General features: G+C 41.6%; 1 protein-coding gene across 1 annotated transcript in view; it reads left to right on the top strand.

Annotated features, from left to right (window-relative positions):
• Nucleotides 1-652: 652 nt before the first annotated feature.
• The window catches only part of BRINP2 (BMP/retinoic acid inducible neural specific 2), a gene marked incomplete at both ends in the record, with an annotated part of 59,778 nt that continues 46,534 nt past the window's right edge, over nucleotides 653-13,896 (top strand). Inside the window, one exon of the mRNA XM_083358703.1 lies at nucleotides 653-918. Within this exon, the coding sequence (XP_083214829.1) occupies nucleotides 653-918 (266 nt within the window). The remainder of the gene's footprint in view (nucleotides 919-13,896) is intronic.

The following is a 13,896-nucleotide window of genomic DNA, read 5'->3' as shown; positions in this document are numbered from 1 at the left end:
ATATATATATATATATATATATATATATGGCAAAACTCACTTAACAAATGTCATTTAACAACAGAAATGTTGGGCTCAATTGTGGTCATAAATCAAGGACTACCTGTAGTATGTTTTCAAGAAGGAAGTTGTAACAAAATTGTATGTATTCACTACAGCTCTCTTTCATTTACTCAGTTGTTATAATATATTGATACATTCCAGATCACTGCCATTTGTCTTGCCTCCTATGCTTTAACTCCAGATTGATCAAGAAAAAGCAACTTCAACAGCAGTACATTCATAACATGTTGAGAAGGAATCACTGATTTGAAAACAGCATGCCATACTTAATGGACAAATCTTGGTATAAGCTTTAAGTTGCAAACATTTTAATTACTTGCTTTGCTACACAGTTATTACTATGAACCTCAAATGTCAGTGTCTTGGAAGTATCAGTGGGAAATCATGTTCAGAAACACATCTACACATTGAGTGTTTGGTTTTATGAACCACAGATGTGCAGGCCTCTCCACAGTGGTTCTCGGGACTTCATGTACAGTTTATTTCCTTATCCTTGTTCCTTGTTCCTTCCTAATGCAGGAAATCCTGAAGGAGTACCAAGAAGGAAAGAGTGGTGAGAGAATGAAGAAGCCAACCGAGCAGGAGAAGCATGAGGTGGCAGCGTGGCTCTCGATTTAATGGTCTTCGGCTGATGGTCCCATGGTTGTCATCAGTCTTGGTTCTGATTCTGGGATTCTGGGGCCCAACTACAGCTGTTGCAACGCCACATGAACAGCATGCCTCAACTGATTTCTCCAGCCAAGTGCCATTGGACTGGCTGCTTACTGATCGAGGACCATTCCACCGAGCCCCAGACTACGTTGACTTTATAGAGCGCTATCGTCAGGGTTTCACCACTAGATACAGGATCTACCGGTAAGCCATGCAGAGAAAACAATTTTTTTCACAAACTATAATGCCTTCTAAAATCCTTTTCTCAAGCTTTTATGGAATAGTGATGTAAAACAGTATAGATCAGACATGTCAAACACAAGCCCCGGGGGCCAGATCCAGCCCGCGAACTGGTTTCATGCGGCCCGCGAAGCCATCCTGGAAACAGTGAGGGAACGGCCCCCACTGCCTTGGCCCTGGCCCAGAGACCCTCCTCCTGCCAGAGACCCTCAGATCTGTCCCACTCCTGCCCAGGCCCCCATAGGCACCCTTGATGCGAACGCACTTTAGCCATGCCCACCCAGTAGGCCACACCCACCCGGCCCCCTGATGGCAACCGCAATGCTGATGCGGCCCTCAATGAAATTGAGTTTGACACCCCTGGTATAGATTATAGTATAATATTCTGTATTCTGCATTGGCGTATGCCAGGCTTTTATATCTATAAGGACCTGTAATAAGGGACAGTGTGTGGTAGCTGCTAGCTCAAGTGGCATATTGAACAGTAGAAGGCAATCAGATAAAGCTCTTGGATACCAATTCAATAGGAAGATCTTCTGTGGAAGGTGAAAAAAAATGGAAGCCATGATCATGATATCATGCTGCCTCTGTTTTTTCAGCAGCCTTTCTCAATCTGGCACTTTCCAAAAGTGTTGGAACTGAGATTCCTGGTTAGTATGACAATTTCAGTAGAGTCTGAACAGTAATTCTTCATTGACTGAGATTGTGGGAGGACAGCATCTTCAACTAAAGATGAAAGATATCTGATGCTTTCTAACGTGAAGTATACTGTAATAGACAGACTATTAATCCTCTCCTGAATATTTCCTGCCATCATATTTGTTCTGCAAGGTTTAATCATTCATTCAAATTTAGCAACAATTCATGAGGAGAATGAATAGAATGATAATGCCATTGGCCAACTTCTCCAATCTCTGCCTTGTAAATATTGTAGGTTATAGCTTTTACTGTTCCCAGCCATGCTGACTGGGGATGTTGGTTACTGCTAAGCTTGTAAGCCACCCTGAGTCTTCGGAGAAGGGCGGGATATAAATGTAATTAAAATAAAAATAAATAAATAAAACTGTAGTCCCCAAATCCAGGATAGAATGGAATTTCTCTTCTAGAATGTCTGACACTGTGTTTTTAACCATTCTAAGATTATCCTGGATGTATCTTAATTTGATATTGATGGATGTGAGTAACAAGATGGATCTATCTAACGAAATTAAGTTAGATGGCCCAACAGCCAACAAAAGATTATTCAGTCATCAGCCTGTTAATTAATACCTGCTGTATGTTGAAAAGAAGTAGCATTTGTTCAATACACCTTTGTCATCCATAAATCTGATTTACGTTTTTGACTGACAGTTGATTTTTTTCATGTCTGCAAAGAAACATTTCCAAACATTTAAAACAGGGACTGCTTCCAAATGCACTTGAGTTCTTCCCATACCACAGCAACAAAATAGGAAAAAGAAAAGATTGTTATACATATGGCACTCATATAGCACACTGTTCTGTCTAAGGATAACTGTTCTAGTTGAAAGAATAGTCTACTGTAGAAAGAAGAAGAAGAGCGACAAAGATTATTAGGGGTTGTTGTTGTTGGTTGCGAAGTCATGTCCGATCCATCGTGACCCCATGGACAACGTTCGTCCAGGTCTTCCTGTCCTCTACTATCTTCTGGATTAGGGGACTGGAGGCTAAAACATATAAGGAACTGTTGCTGGAATTGGGTATGTCTAGTTCAGGGGTCAGCAACCTGAAACAGTGAAAGAGCCACTCGGAACCGGTTCCCTCACAAAAGGAAAAACTGGGAGCCACAAAAAATGTGTGTGCATGTGCGTACATGCATGCATGCACAGAACAGGGTTTGACTGAAGAGTGGAGCTAAGGCGAGATATGCACCTACCCTGCATATTTGAATTGATTGGTTGAACTTTTTTAGTCCCACTTTTTTTTGGACTGCACATGCATGCGGCTCCGGAGCCGCGGGTTGCAGACCTGTGGTCTAGTTTAATGAAGAGAAGGGTGAGGGGTGACATGATAGCAGTGTTTCAGTATCTGAGGGGTTGCCACAAAGAAGAGGGAGTCAAGCTATTCTCCAAAGCACCTGAAGGCAGGACAAGAAGCAATGGATGGAAACTAATCAAGGAGAGAAGCAACCTAGAACTAAGGAGAAACTTCCTGACAGTTAGAACAATTAACCAGTAGAACAAGCTGCCTCCAGAAGCAGAGAATGCTCCAACACTGGAAATTTTTAAGAAGAGACTGGACAGCATTTATCTGAAATGGTATAGGGTTTTCTGCCTGAGCAGGGGGTTGGACTAGATGACCTCCAAAGTCCCTTCCAACTATTATTATTATTATTATTATTATTATTATTATTATTATTATTATTATTATTATTATTATTATTATTATTAAACTTATTCATAAAACATGAAATTCAGTCAACTGAACACTCAAATTGACTGGTACTAATGGTTGATATGGATTGCTGCCAGCATCCTAGGTATCAAATTATTATTATTATTATTATTATTATTATTATTATTATTATTATTATTATTATTATTATTATTATTATTATTATTATTATTATTATTATTAATGGAATTTGTCTGACACTAACAATGTTTCTCAAACTTGGCAAATTTCAACTCCTAGAAGTCCCTGGCCAGCATGGGGAATTTTAGGAGTTGAAGTCCACACATCTTAAACTTGCCAAGTATGAGAGAGACTGTCTTACTTCAAGGACACAAGATATTCCAATATGAGCATTCATATTCTTCTATATAAGATCAGAGGCCATCTACTTCAAGGGGTTACTATATCATGAAACTTTGCGTGCACACACATTAAGCTTTCTTCATATCCCATACTTTGGGAACCACTGCCACAAAAGGCAAAAGGGGACAATGTTAGAATTTTTTTTAAAAAGCAAAATGCATTTTTGCAGAACTCATAATATCAATAGTGTCTGCCAATAGTAAATTGGTGTAAGTAAGGAGCTTTTGGAATCTAGCTTGATTTTTATAAGTCAATATAAAGGGACTCTTTTGAATAGAACATGCCATGACGTTTACCCACTCCAGACTGGATCTCACAGCTGTGGTGAGAGGTCAGCTGTGAGCTCACCGTCTAGACCGGCTCAGGTGAGAGCAGAGCTGGATTGGTGGATGAAGACGTGTTCCAGTTTTAACATCTTTAACATCTTACAACATCTGATAACATCTGACTTTCCATTGTGAACAATGGCTCACATGGATATTTGCTCTGTATGGTCCGATTACAATATTCTGGGTCGGACTTGTACGCCCTTAGGGGGGCTTCTCCCTCCTGGTCATGACCAGCCTGTTCGCTTACCATCTCCCTTGATGACGGGCCCAATTGTTGGGATCCCGAGAGGTGGTTGGGTTTACCTAGGGGCCTCTGGGGGAGACACATTAAGAGGCCCCTGATATGGTTATTAGCCAGTTATTTTAAAGGGTTAGGGAGGGGGAGGAATAGTGGGGAGGGGAGGGAACTATTAACCGGCACTCAGTCTGGGCCCATTATGGGCTCTGGTGGGATGGGGTTGGGGGTGGAGGCTGCTGGCTCTGTGTGTGCTGGGGTGGGGTGTCAAATCCCCACGACGATAGGGAATGGCAGCAGGTGGTTGCACGGAGGGCCACATCAATATCTGGGATCGCGCCCTCGCTATCTTCGAGCAGTGGCGTGCTCCGACCCTCCGGTTAGCACCCTTTTGCCTGGGGATGAGGGTGATCAGGTCCCTGAGCTTAGGCTGGTGTATTTCAATGCCAGATCTGTTGTTAATAACCTCCCCTCGTTCGTAATTTGATCGAGGAGGAATGCGTGGATCTGGCATGCATTACCGAAACCTGGTTGGGCTCAGAGGGAGGGGTCCCTCTGACTGAGCTATGCCCCCCAGGTTTCTGTGTGCTACACCAGCCACGGGCTCAGGGTAGGTGGGGTGGCGGTGGTGATTCGGGAGACTTTATGTCCGCAGGAGACCACCATTGTCCAGATAGGCGGGAGTGAGTCTCTCCTCCTGAGATTCAGCCCTCGGGTCCAGATGGGCTTGTTGCTCACATACCTGGCAGCCAGCTGTGTGGCAACAGCCCTGCCTGGGCTGCTCGACACCCTCTCAGGGTTGGTGGTGGAGTTTCCCAGGCTTATAGTGCTGGGTGACTTCAACCTGCCTTCCCTGGGAGGGTTGTCAGAGGTAGCTCGGGAGTTCATGGCTTCCTCTGTCCTAGTCCTATTAGACCTCTCAGCGGCTTTTGATACCATCGACCATGGTATCCTACTGTGGCGTCTCAGGGGGTTGGGAGTGGGAGGCACCATTTTACGGTGGTTCTCCTCCTATCTCCTGGGCCGCTCACAGTCAGTGTTGACGGGAGGGCAGAGATCCGCCCCGAGGCCTCTCATTTGTGGAGTTCCTCAGGGGTCGGTTCTCTCTCCCCTTCTGTTCAACATCTATATGAAGCCGCTGGGCGAGATCATTCGTGGTTTTGGGGTGGGGTATCATCAGTACACTGATGATACCCAACTTTTTTTCTCCACCCCGAACCAACCCAGTGATGCCCTCACCGTGATGTCCCGTTGCCGGGAGGCGGTCTGGGTTTGGATGGGGAGAAACAGGCTTCGTCTCAATCCTGCCAAGACTGAGTGGCTGTGCATACCGGCATCTCGGGTTGACCAAACTATTCCATCGTTAACAATGGGGGGTGAGGTGTTACCCCCTGTTGATAGGGCTCGCAACTTGGGTGTCCTCCTGGATTCACAGCTCAGTTTTGAAGACCATATAGGAGCCGTGACCAGGGGGGCTTTTGCCAAGGTTCGCCTGGTGCGCCAGTTGTGACACTATCTGGACCAAGATGCCCTACGCACAGTCACTCATGCACTCGTGACCTCCCGCTTAGACTACTGCAACACTCTCTACATGGGGCTGCCCTTGAAGACCACTCAGAAGCTTCAGCTGGTGCAAAATGCAGCCGCGCGAGTTGTGATGGGGGTTTGCCGTTATTCCCATGTAACACCTCTGCCCCGCGAGCTGCATTGGCTTCCAGTTGCCCTCCGGGTGAGATTCAAGGTGCTGGTGATGACCTATAAAGCCCTAAATGGCTTGGGTCCGGGATATTTGAGGGAACACCTGCTGCCGGCATCAAGCTCCCTTCGTCCTGTGTGCTCCCACAGGGAGGGACTTCTCAGGGTGCCGCCGGTCAAAGAATGCTGACGGATGACACCCAGGGGGAGGGCCTTCTCGGTGGGGGCGCCTGCCCTTTGGAACCAGCTGCCCGTGGAGCTTAGGACTGCCCCCAACCTTCGATCATTTCGCCGAGACCTGAAGACCTGGCTCTTCGAGCTTTCCGGTCCAGGCTGAGTTTTAATTGGGGGTTTAACTGGGGTTTTATATTTTTTCAGGGACTTAGTTTAATCTTTTTAAATTGCTCTTAATTTTTGTATTGATTTTTTTTATATACCCTGTAAACCGCCCTGAGTCCTTCGGGAAAGGGCGGTATATAAATTCAATAAAATTAAAATAAAATAAAATTAAAATTTAACAATAAATCAGTGTAGTAGATATTTCAATAGTCTTGTGAAAGCAAATGAGCAAAGCCTATTCTATGGGGCAGGATCACTGCTTGTGTTGTACTATTTTTAGTATGTTGTGGCTATTTGTATGTTTGCTCACTGGCTTTCTGACTTTGGCAAGCTGCAACAAAGCTGTCAGACATCAAATTAGATTGGGAAAACAACCATTTAAACTTGGCAATTCCTTGGCTTCCTCAAAATCATCTCTCTCCAAGAAGAGTCCTTAAAGTTACTCATTATTTCTGTGCTACACATAGCATCATTATGAATTGTTAGTCCTGCTTTGGATTTAATCCCAGAAAGGTGTTTCAAAAGGTAGGATTGGTGTGCAACTCCTTAAAGCAGATTTGTTTTTATTCAGGAAAAAAAATAACACCTGTAACACCTTTTAGATGCACGGCTCTATTAAATAAGATATGTTTTTTCCACTTTGTTAGCATTTCCACCCAGCCCTTAAAGTACATTGAGAGTAGAAAAAAATGATTCAAATGCAGATTGATATGTGACCGTTTCTGCTTGCCAAACCTTCATGGGAAGAGAGAAACTGCTTAAGTTAATTACAATATTATATACAGTTTAGAAATAAATGGCTTAACTAAAGCTGCACGTGACATCTGTCCTGAAAAGTGCTTCCAGGGACAAGCAGAGCAACCAGAAAGGTTTGCAGGCAAGGCAAGCTGGAGCCAATTACCTTTTCTGCTCTCCCTAGCAGTCTCTCTCCCCTTAAACAACTATTTGTCCTTGCTTCCCATTCCTAGTCTGGGTATACTTTGCTAAGTAATTAGATATTTCTAAGCCATGTTGGTAACCTGTGGCCTAGGCTTCATATGACACCTGATGCTTTTGTGGCCTCTGAGCCTACTCAGACTGCAGCAATACATTATGATAGTCCAGTTCTGCATAATGTCTTGCTAATTTGAGATACAAGGTAGGTGTAATACAAACACAAGTAAGACATAAGAGAATTAAAAAAAGAAAAGGACAAACAAAAACAATATAACAGAAGAGACTGGACAGCCATTTGCCTGAAATGGTATAGGGTTTCCTGCCTGAGCAGGGGGTTGGACTAGATGACCTCCAAGGTCCCTTCCAACTTCTTATATTCCTTCTCTCTCTAATCTGGAGAAAATAGCTTCCAAATTTTTGTCTTGCCATATGTTTTTGACAAGGCCTTATGCAATCTGATTGCTCCATTCACTTTGGCTCTCCTCACTTGATACCCCCATCCCCTTATGTGCTGCCTTGGGCTACCAAATGTTTGCTCCACTCTGTGATAAATTGATATGTAAGTGGAGCTAAACTGCAGATAGAGGGAATTGGCTGGCAGTTCTCTTTTCTTTTATGTTTTTCTAAAAGTCCTCCCTTTTTCTCTTGCAGTTTTGCTTACAAAAGCTGAGAATGCAGGTTACTAATAATGAAAAAAGCATGTTGTTTTGCTCTGATAATTTATTTAAGGGGAGGCAATATGTACTACTCTGAATGTGTTTGTGAGGGAGAGAGAGTCATGTCGTTCAGCTTGAAAACATAATACATACAATGGTTAAAGTTTATAGTTGTGATATACATAATGTTTATGGACAGAAAGGTTGACTACTTGCATTTAAATCCAGTGTCAGAGAATTAAAAATACAATTAATTTTCCTTGTGTATAAAACAGCTAACTACAGGAGAACAGAACGGGTCTGGTAAATATTATCTCCTAGTGGCCCTAGTGTGGCAGCTGATGAAGAACTCTAGGTCAGCTATAGAGCATGAGAGATGTGATTCAGTTCATGTTATTACCAATTAGAAAGCAAGATGAAGAACATCTATACTGCATGCTAGCCCTGGAGGATTACCAGGATTGCTTTATAGCGGGTCAGACAAATAAAAGGAGATAATCCATATCTACAAGCCTTGAGAGCTGTGTTTGAGAACTACCACATTTGAAAGAAAATACTGTTGCACGTCAATTGTTTTCATTGTCCTCAAGGTCTGGTTCTCTGTTAGCATTTGATTGGCTGTTTTGGGAACATAATCCTAATCAGATGAAACTTTTGGTTTTCCAAGTAGATAGTTTAATATTTTTATGAGAGCAACTGCCTATCAGAGTAAAAAACAGATGGAACAGTGTCCTCACTTGTTTTAAGGCAGTTCCGGATCTTTGGTTATTCGGGTTTTTTCCCCGCGTAGAACTAAAGGTGTAGGTGCGACGTTTTGACGGAATCCCATCCGTCATCATCAGGCTGGTGGCTTTAGCTTCCTTCTTCTGGGAGAAGCATGTGGCTGTTTGTTCCTCTTTTTTAAACTGCCAGATGGGGTGTGTTCTGTGGGTGGAGGTGTGCTCTGATTGGGTGGGGGACCAAGTGTGTTCTGATTGGGTGGGAGTGTGTTTTGAATGGTGGGTGTGTTCTGATTGGGTGGGGGTGTGTTTAAAATCAGTATTCTAAATTAGACATAATCAAAACATTAGCAAGTTAGAATAAAGCTGTAAGCTGAACCAATGTCAGTTTTGCCAGAATCCTATATCATGCCTTCAGAATGTGGATTTGCTACATAGGAAACTTTCCAGTTTATTTTGTTTATAGCTGCATGTCTTGTAAATATAAAGACAAAATTCCCACCTGAAAGATACAACATGGCTATAATTAGCTACTTGAGATTGGACCAGAAAGAAAGAAAGAAAGAGAGAGAGAAATTGGAGCAAAAAACTCTGTTTTACTTGCGATAATTGTATGCCACTCCTTTCTAAAGGCTCTGAGCAACTAACAATCTGAAACATCACTGGAAAAGTTTTTAAAACTTGAAGTTTTATAGGCACTTGTAAAAAAATGTTTTTGGATTAGTGCCACTTTCTTTTCAATACCTATGACTTTGGAGAGTTTCTGTGACTATAGAGATCTTGCTATTTTGTTTGCAATGAGAGAAGAATTACTAATAGGTTTTTCTAGTACTGAGCTATGTCACTTCAAAGATCAATTACATGGTTTATTCCAGTGCTTGTCTAGAGAGGAAAGCTCTATTCAGAAGCTGAGATTTCTGCATTTACTTGGACACACATTTTGGTTCCATATACAATCCCAGCTCTCTATTGCGCACTCCCTATTAGTTAATTACCACTCCCTATTCCCCTGGACTCTATTTGGAAATTATTAAATTAATTAACTAATTAATAAGTATGGGAAAGTTCAGATGGTGACTTGGTTGTGTTTGGGTTAGAGAAGGCAAATGCTTGCCCTTAGCTTAGCTTCCCTTTCACCAGACACTGGTGGTAGCTACCTGTAAAGAGCCGTGGCTTCTTGGTTTAATCACATGAAAACACCATTGCCCAAATTAGATGTGAGAATGCCAGGCAGTTTAGTGTGAATACCCCAATAAGCAACGAAGCAGGGCTGTATTTTGTCCCCCCATCATCTTTCTTTAATATCTATCTGAAATTGTAGCAGCCAAATTAAAAGGGAATTTTTACACACATACACACCCAAACTCAAGGATACATTTTACCATTGCTTTATGCAGATAATGAAGCAATCTTTTCACTTTCTCTGATCAGTCTAAGGAGGAGTCTCTGGGATATGGTGGCCCCTTATAGGGAGGAAAGCCTACAATGATTTATTCCAAAATTAAAATTATGGTATTTTCAAGGGGACTATAGTGCCACCTAGCAGTTCAAAAGCACGTAAAAATGCAAGTAGACAAATAGGGACCACTATGGTGGGAAGGTAACAGCGTTACCGGCCACATGACCACGGAGACGTCCTCGGACAAGCGCTGGCTCTTCAGCTTTGAAACGGAGATGAGCACCGGCCCCTAGAGTTGGAAACGACTAGCACGCATGTGCGGGGAAACCTTTACCTTTACCTTATAGTGCCACAAATTCCACTGACAGAGTGATAACAAAAGGCACACTCCTGCCTTTAAATTGTGATGTGTTGTATTCCAGGGTTCTGTATTAAAACTATCTCTGACAAAGGGAATAGTGCTGCCAAGACAATATTGGGCCTTTGGCAGATGCTGTCTGGTTCCCTTGTATCTGTTTAAAGCTAAACCTGTGTTACAGATGCTTTACCACTCACAATTTGTAAATATAACACCCTTGAACTCTTATATCACTCTTATATCAACCATTCCCAGGGTTGCCCAACATTCTTTGACCTCCCCCCATACCAGTTGGCAGAGACAGGGCTTAATACTCTTTCTGAAGGCCAAAAAAGTGGGGACCTGCCTCTCCTTGGTGGTGGAGGTAGAAATGTTTCAAAGGGTGGGGGCAATGGTAGAAAAGGCTCCCATCCTGGATCCTGCCAGGCCAAATTCTTTAACAGACAGGATCTACAACATGCCGTCCAGGTACTAACTGGGTAAGACAGAATGAAAAATCCCTTTTGAAGGATCAGAACTCAAGTGTTATGAATAGAGTGGCTAAATTTTTGTTGGTTGCTGTCTCAGTGAGAAGGAAAATACTGTTTTGACCCTGATGTTGCTGATATTTTATTACCAATTCTCTTTTTCTCTCTAGCTTTATCCACATTTTTTTGTTTTTAGGCTTTCAAATTTCTTTCTTTCTTTCTTTCTTTCTTTCTTTCTTTCTTTCTTTCTTTCTTTCTTTCTCTTTCTTTCTTTCTTTCTTTCTTTCTTTCTTTCTTTCTTTCTTTCTTTCTTTCTTTCTTTCTATCTTATCTTATCTTATCTTATCTTATCTTATCTTATCTTATCTTATCTTATCTTATCTTATCTTATCTTATTTTATGGCTTTTAATTTGGTTTTCTGTTTGTTGGTCACAGAGCGTATTTGTTACTAAACAGAAAACCTTTTGATTTTTCTTTTTCATCACAGCTACCGTCATTACATCTATTTGGGGGACACTTCCCCAAAATTAAAAAAACAACAACATGCATAATAGTCTCCTGGCACTGTACACACATGAATGAGAAGAAGAATTTGGCAACAGTGTTATGAATGCTGGTCTGTGACCATAATAAAAATTGATTGATTGATTGATTAAACAGTGTTATGAAGCTGTAATATGAAGCAATGTGAAAGCAGTCTTGCTAGATCAAACTAAAAATTTATCTAGTCTGTAAAACTAACAAATGTGATATAAAAGAATATGGTTGGGGTTTATGAAAGATGCTTCATGTACAGTTTTATTATTTCATGGCAAAGCATATTCAAGGTTTATTAGTGCTATACATATGTTGCAAACCTCTACAGTTCATATCTCTATAAAGTGTAAAGATGTGTTGAAGGTATTTGCTCCTGTGCAATGCAGCCCATTCAGAAACAACTTTCCAGAGACTGACCTACAAAATAAGATTATAAAATATAAACAAGCTCATTTTTATAGAATCTTCTCAGGAGTAAAAATCTATTCACAAAAATTAGATATATTATTCAGAAATATCTATAGATAAAGCATGGATCATCCCTTGGGGCATGGTGTTAATATGTTTGAAAAATTTCGCGGGCTTTTAAATGTGCAGGCAGAAAGGATAACAGCTTTAACAAGAATTTTAAAAGTAGCAGCTAAGAAGTTGGGATATACAGAACTTCGTATTACTCACTCAAGATATAGAAAGTTGGTGCTCCTGAGGAAATGAAGCCTTTTTCAACCCTAAATGCTATCTTTAAGAAACTCAGAGCCAATAAAAAAATAAAGATTACAAGGAGAGGAAAAATCAATGTACTATTCTTTGAAGGCAGTTCAAATGATTGCTCTGGGCATCTTGAAAAACTGGGTGCCATCTGCCAAGAATAGCTATTTATCAGTTTGACTTTGTCATGGCTCTACTGATGAAAAAAGATGGCAGAAAAAATATGGCCCTTAGAATGGAAAGTAAAAAAGGTTGTGCGTAATTAGGCACAATATAGGAGGTTTTTCAAAATCAATCCTCTTCCATTTAAAAATTAACAATATTTACTGGCACGAGCTTATTAAATGCATGAAGTGTTAACCTGAATTACAGGTATATGTATAGGTTGCTACTGTAAGCTTTGAGGGAAACTGTAAATTTTGAAGGCAGCTGCTAGTGCTCAGGATTATGCTGGGGATTACATCATTTAGTCCACTGGGGTGTGGCATTCCCTTTGTCTCTTTAGGTTTGGAAATTGGCTTTTAAAGCAAAGTAATTTTTAACAGTAAATTTGGCTGAACTGGTTTAGACTCAATATAGTGGTTTACCTGGGGAAAGGCATAGAAAGTGTTAGATTACAGCTGCTGTGTCATACTACAGTTTATCCCAACAGGAATACTGGCTACCTACTTCACAAAACTGTTATTAATAGTGTTATCTATTCTGAGGTTGTTGCTCTGAAGTTCCTAGGCTGTTATTAATAATGTTATCCATCCTGAGGTTATTGTTTTGAAGTTCCTGTTTCAATTGTTTTCTCCAGGCCAAATGCTGATGCCTCTTGCTGTGCAAAGTTTTGATGTCAGTGATTGTGTGCAGGGATGGTAAAAACAACAGCCAAGATGGTGGCTGAATTGCCATGACCACCATCCCAGCAGACGACCCTCCTGTACCTCTTACCTCAAGGCTGGGTGCAGCTGGTCCTCTGGTTAAGCAGCCATGGTAGTTATAATGAGGGTTTAAGGGATGAAGCTATGTCACTTTCATCTCTTCTACCTTGCCTAAAATAACTCGTGGAATTCAAGTGTGGTGGAAGACTATAACCACTCTTATAGACACCTTCTGGGCATAGAAAATAGAGTGGGAATGGGGAGACGAGAGAACCACCTTGCAACCAATTTGGACTGGGAATTGTTCCAGGTTGGACCTCTCAGTAATGGAGAAGAGTTAGTGATATGCTTACTTCCCCAGCTAATGCACACCTGAGGTGGAGAAATGCTGTCGTCTGGTACAAGCCAGGATTCCCAGTTCAGATGTCATGAGGAGCACTTCTTTTCTTAGTTCAATATGAAATGAATGTGAGTGGGGCATGTTCACTATCACCTTGCTTGTTCTTTTTAGTAAAATATTGCCATCCTGTTCTCCTGTGCTGGGCTCTGCTTTTTTCCTGAGAGGTAGTGTGAATATAGTTTCATGCAGTGGTTAGAAAAGAGGAGAAGTGTGTCCTGATACTTGATATTCTCTTGCTGCAGCTTCCCAACGCACATTTATTTATTTCTTGTCAAACCAACCTGCTTCTTCACACTCTTTTTTGTGTGTGGATTGATGTGATTTGGCATCATTTACTGATTTTTAGCTAGTGGGAACACAAACTTAAGCCAGGAAGTCAGTTTTGCCACATTTTACAACCTTTCTTGCCACAGTTGTTAAAAGAATCACTGCAGTAGTTAAGTTAGTAACAAGAATGTTAAGCGAATCTGGCTTCCCCATTGACTTTGCTTGTCAGAAGGTCACAAACAGGTGATCACATGA

The sequence above is a fragment of the Vipera ursinii genome, assembly GCF_947247035.1.
Source record: "Vipera ursinii genome assembly, chromosome: 3".
NCBI lineage: Eukaryota > Metazoa > Chordata > Lepidosauria > Squamata > Viperidae > Vipera > Vipera ursinii.
Note: the sequence above shows the minus strand (reverse complement) of the source record. Positions and strands in the feature narration are given on the sequence as shown.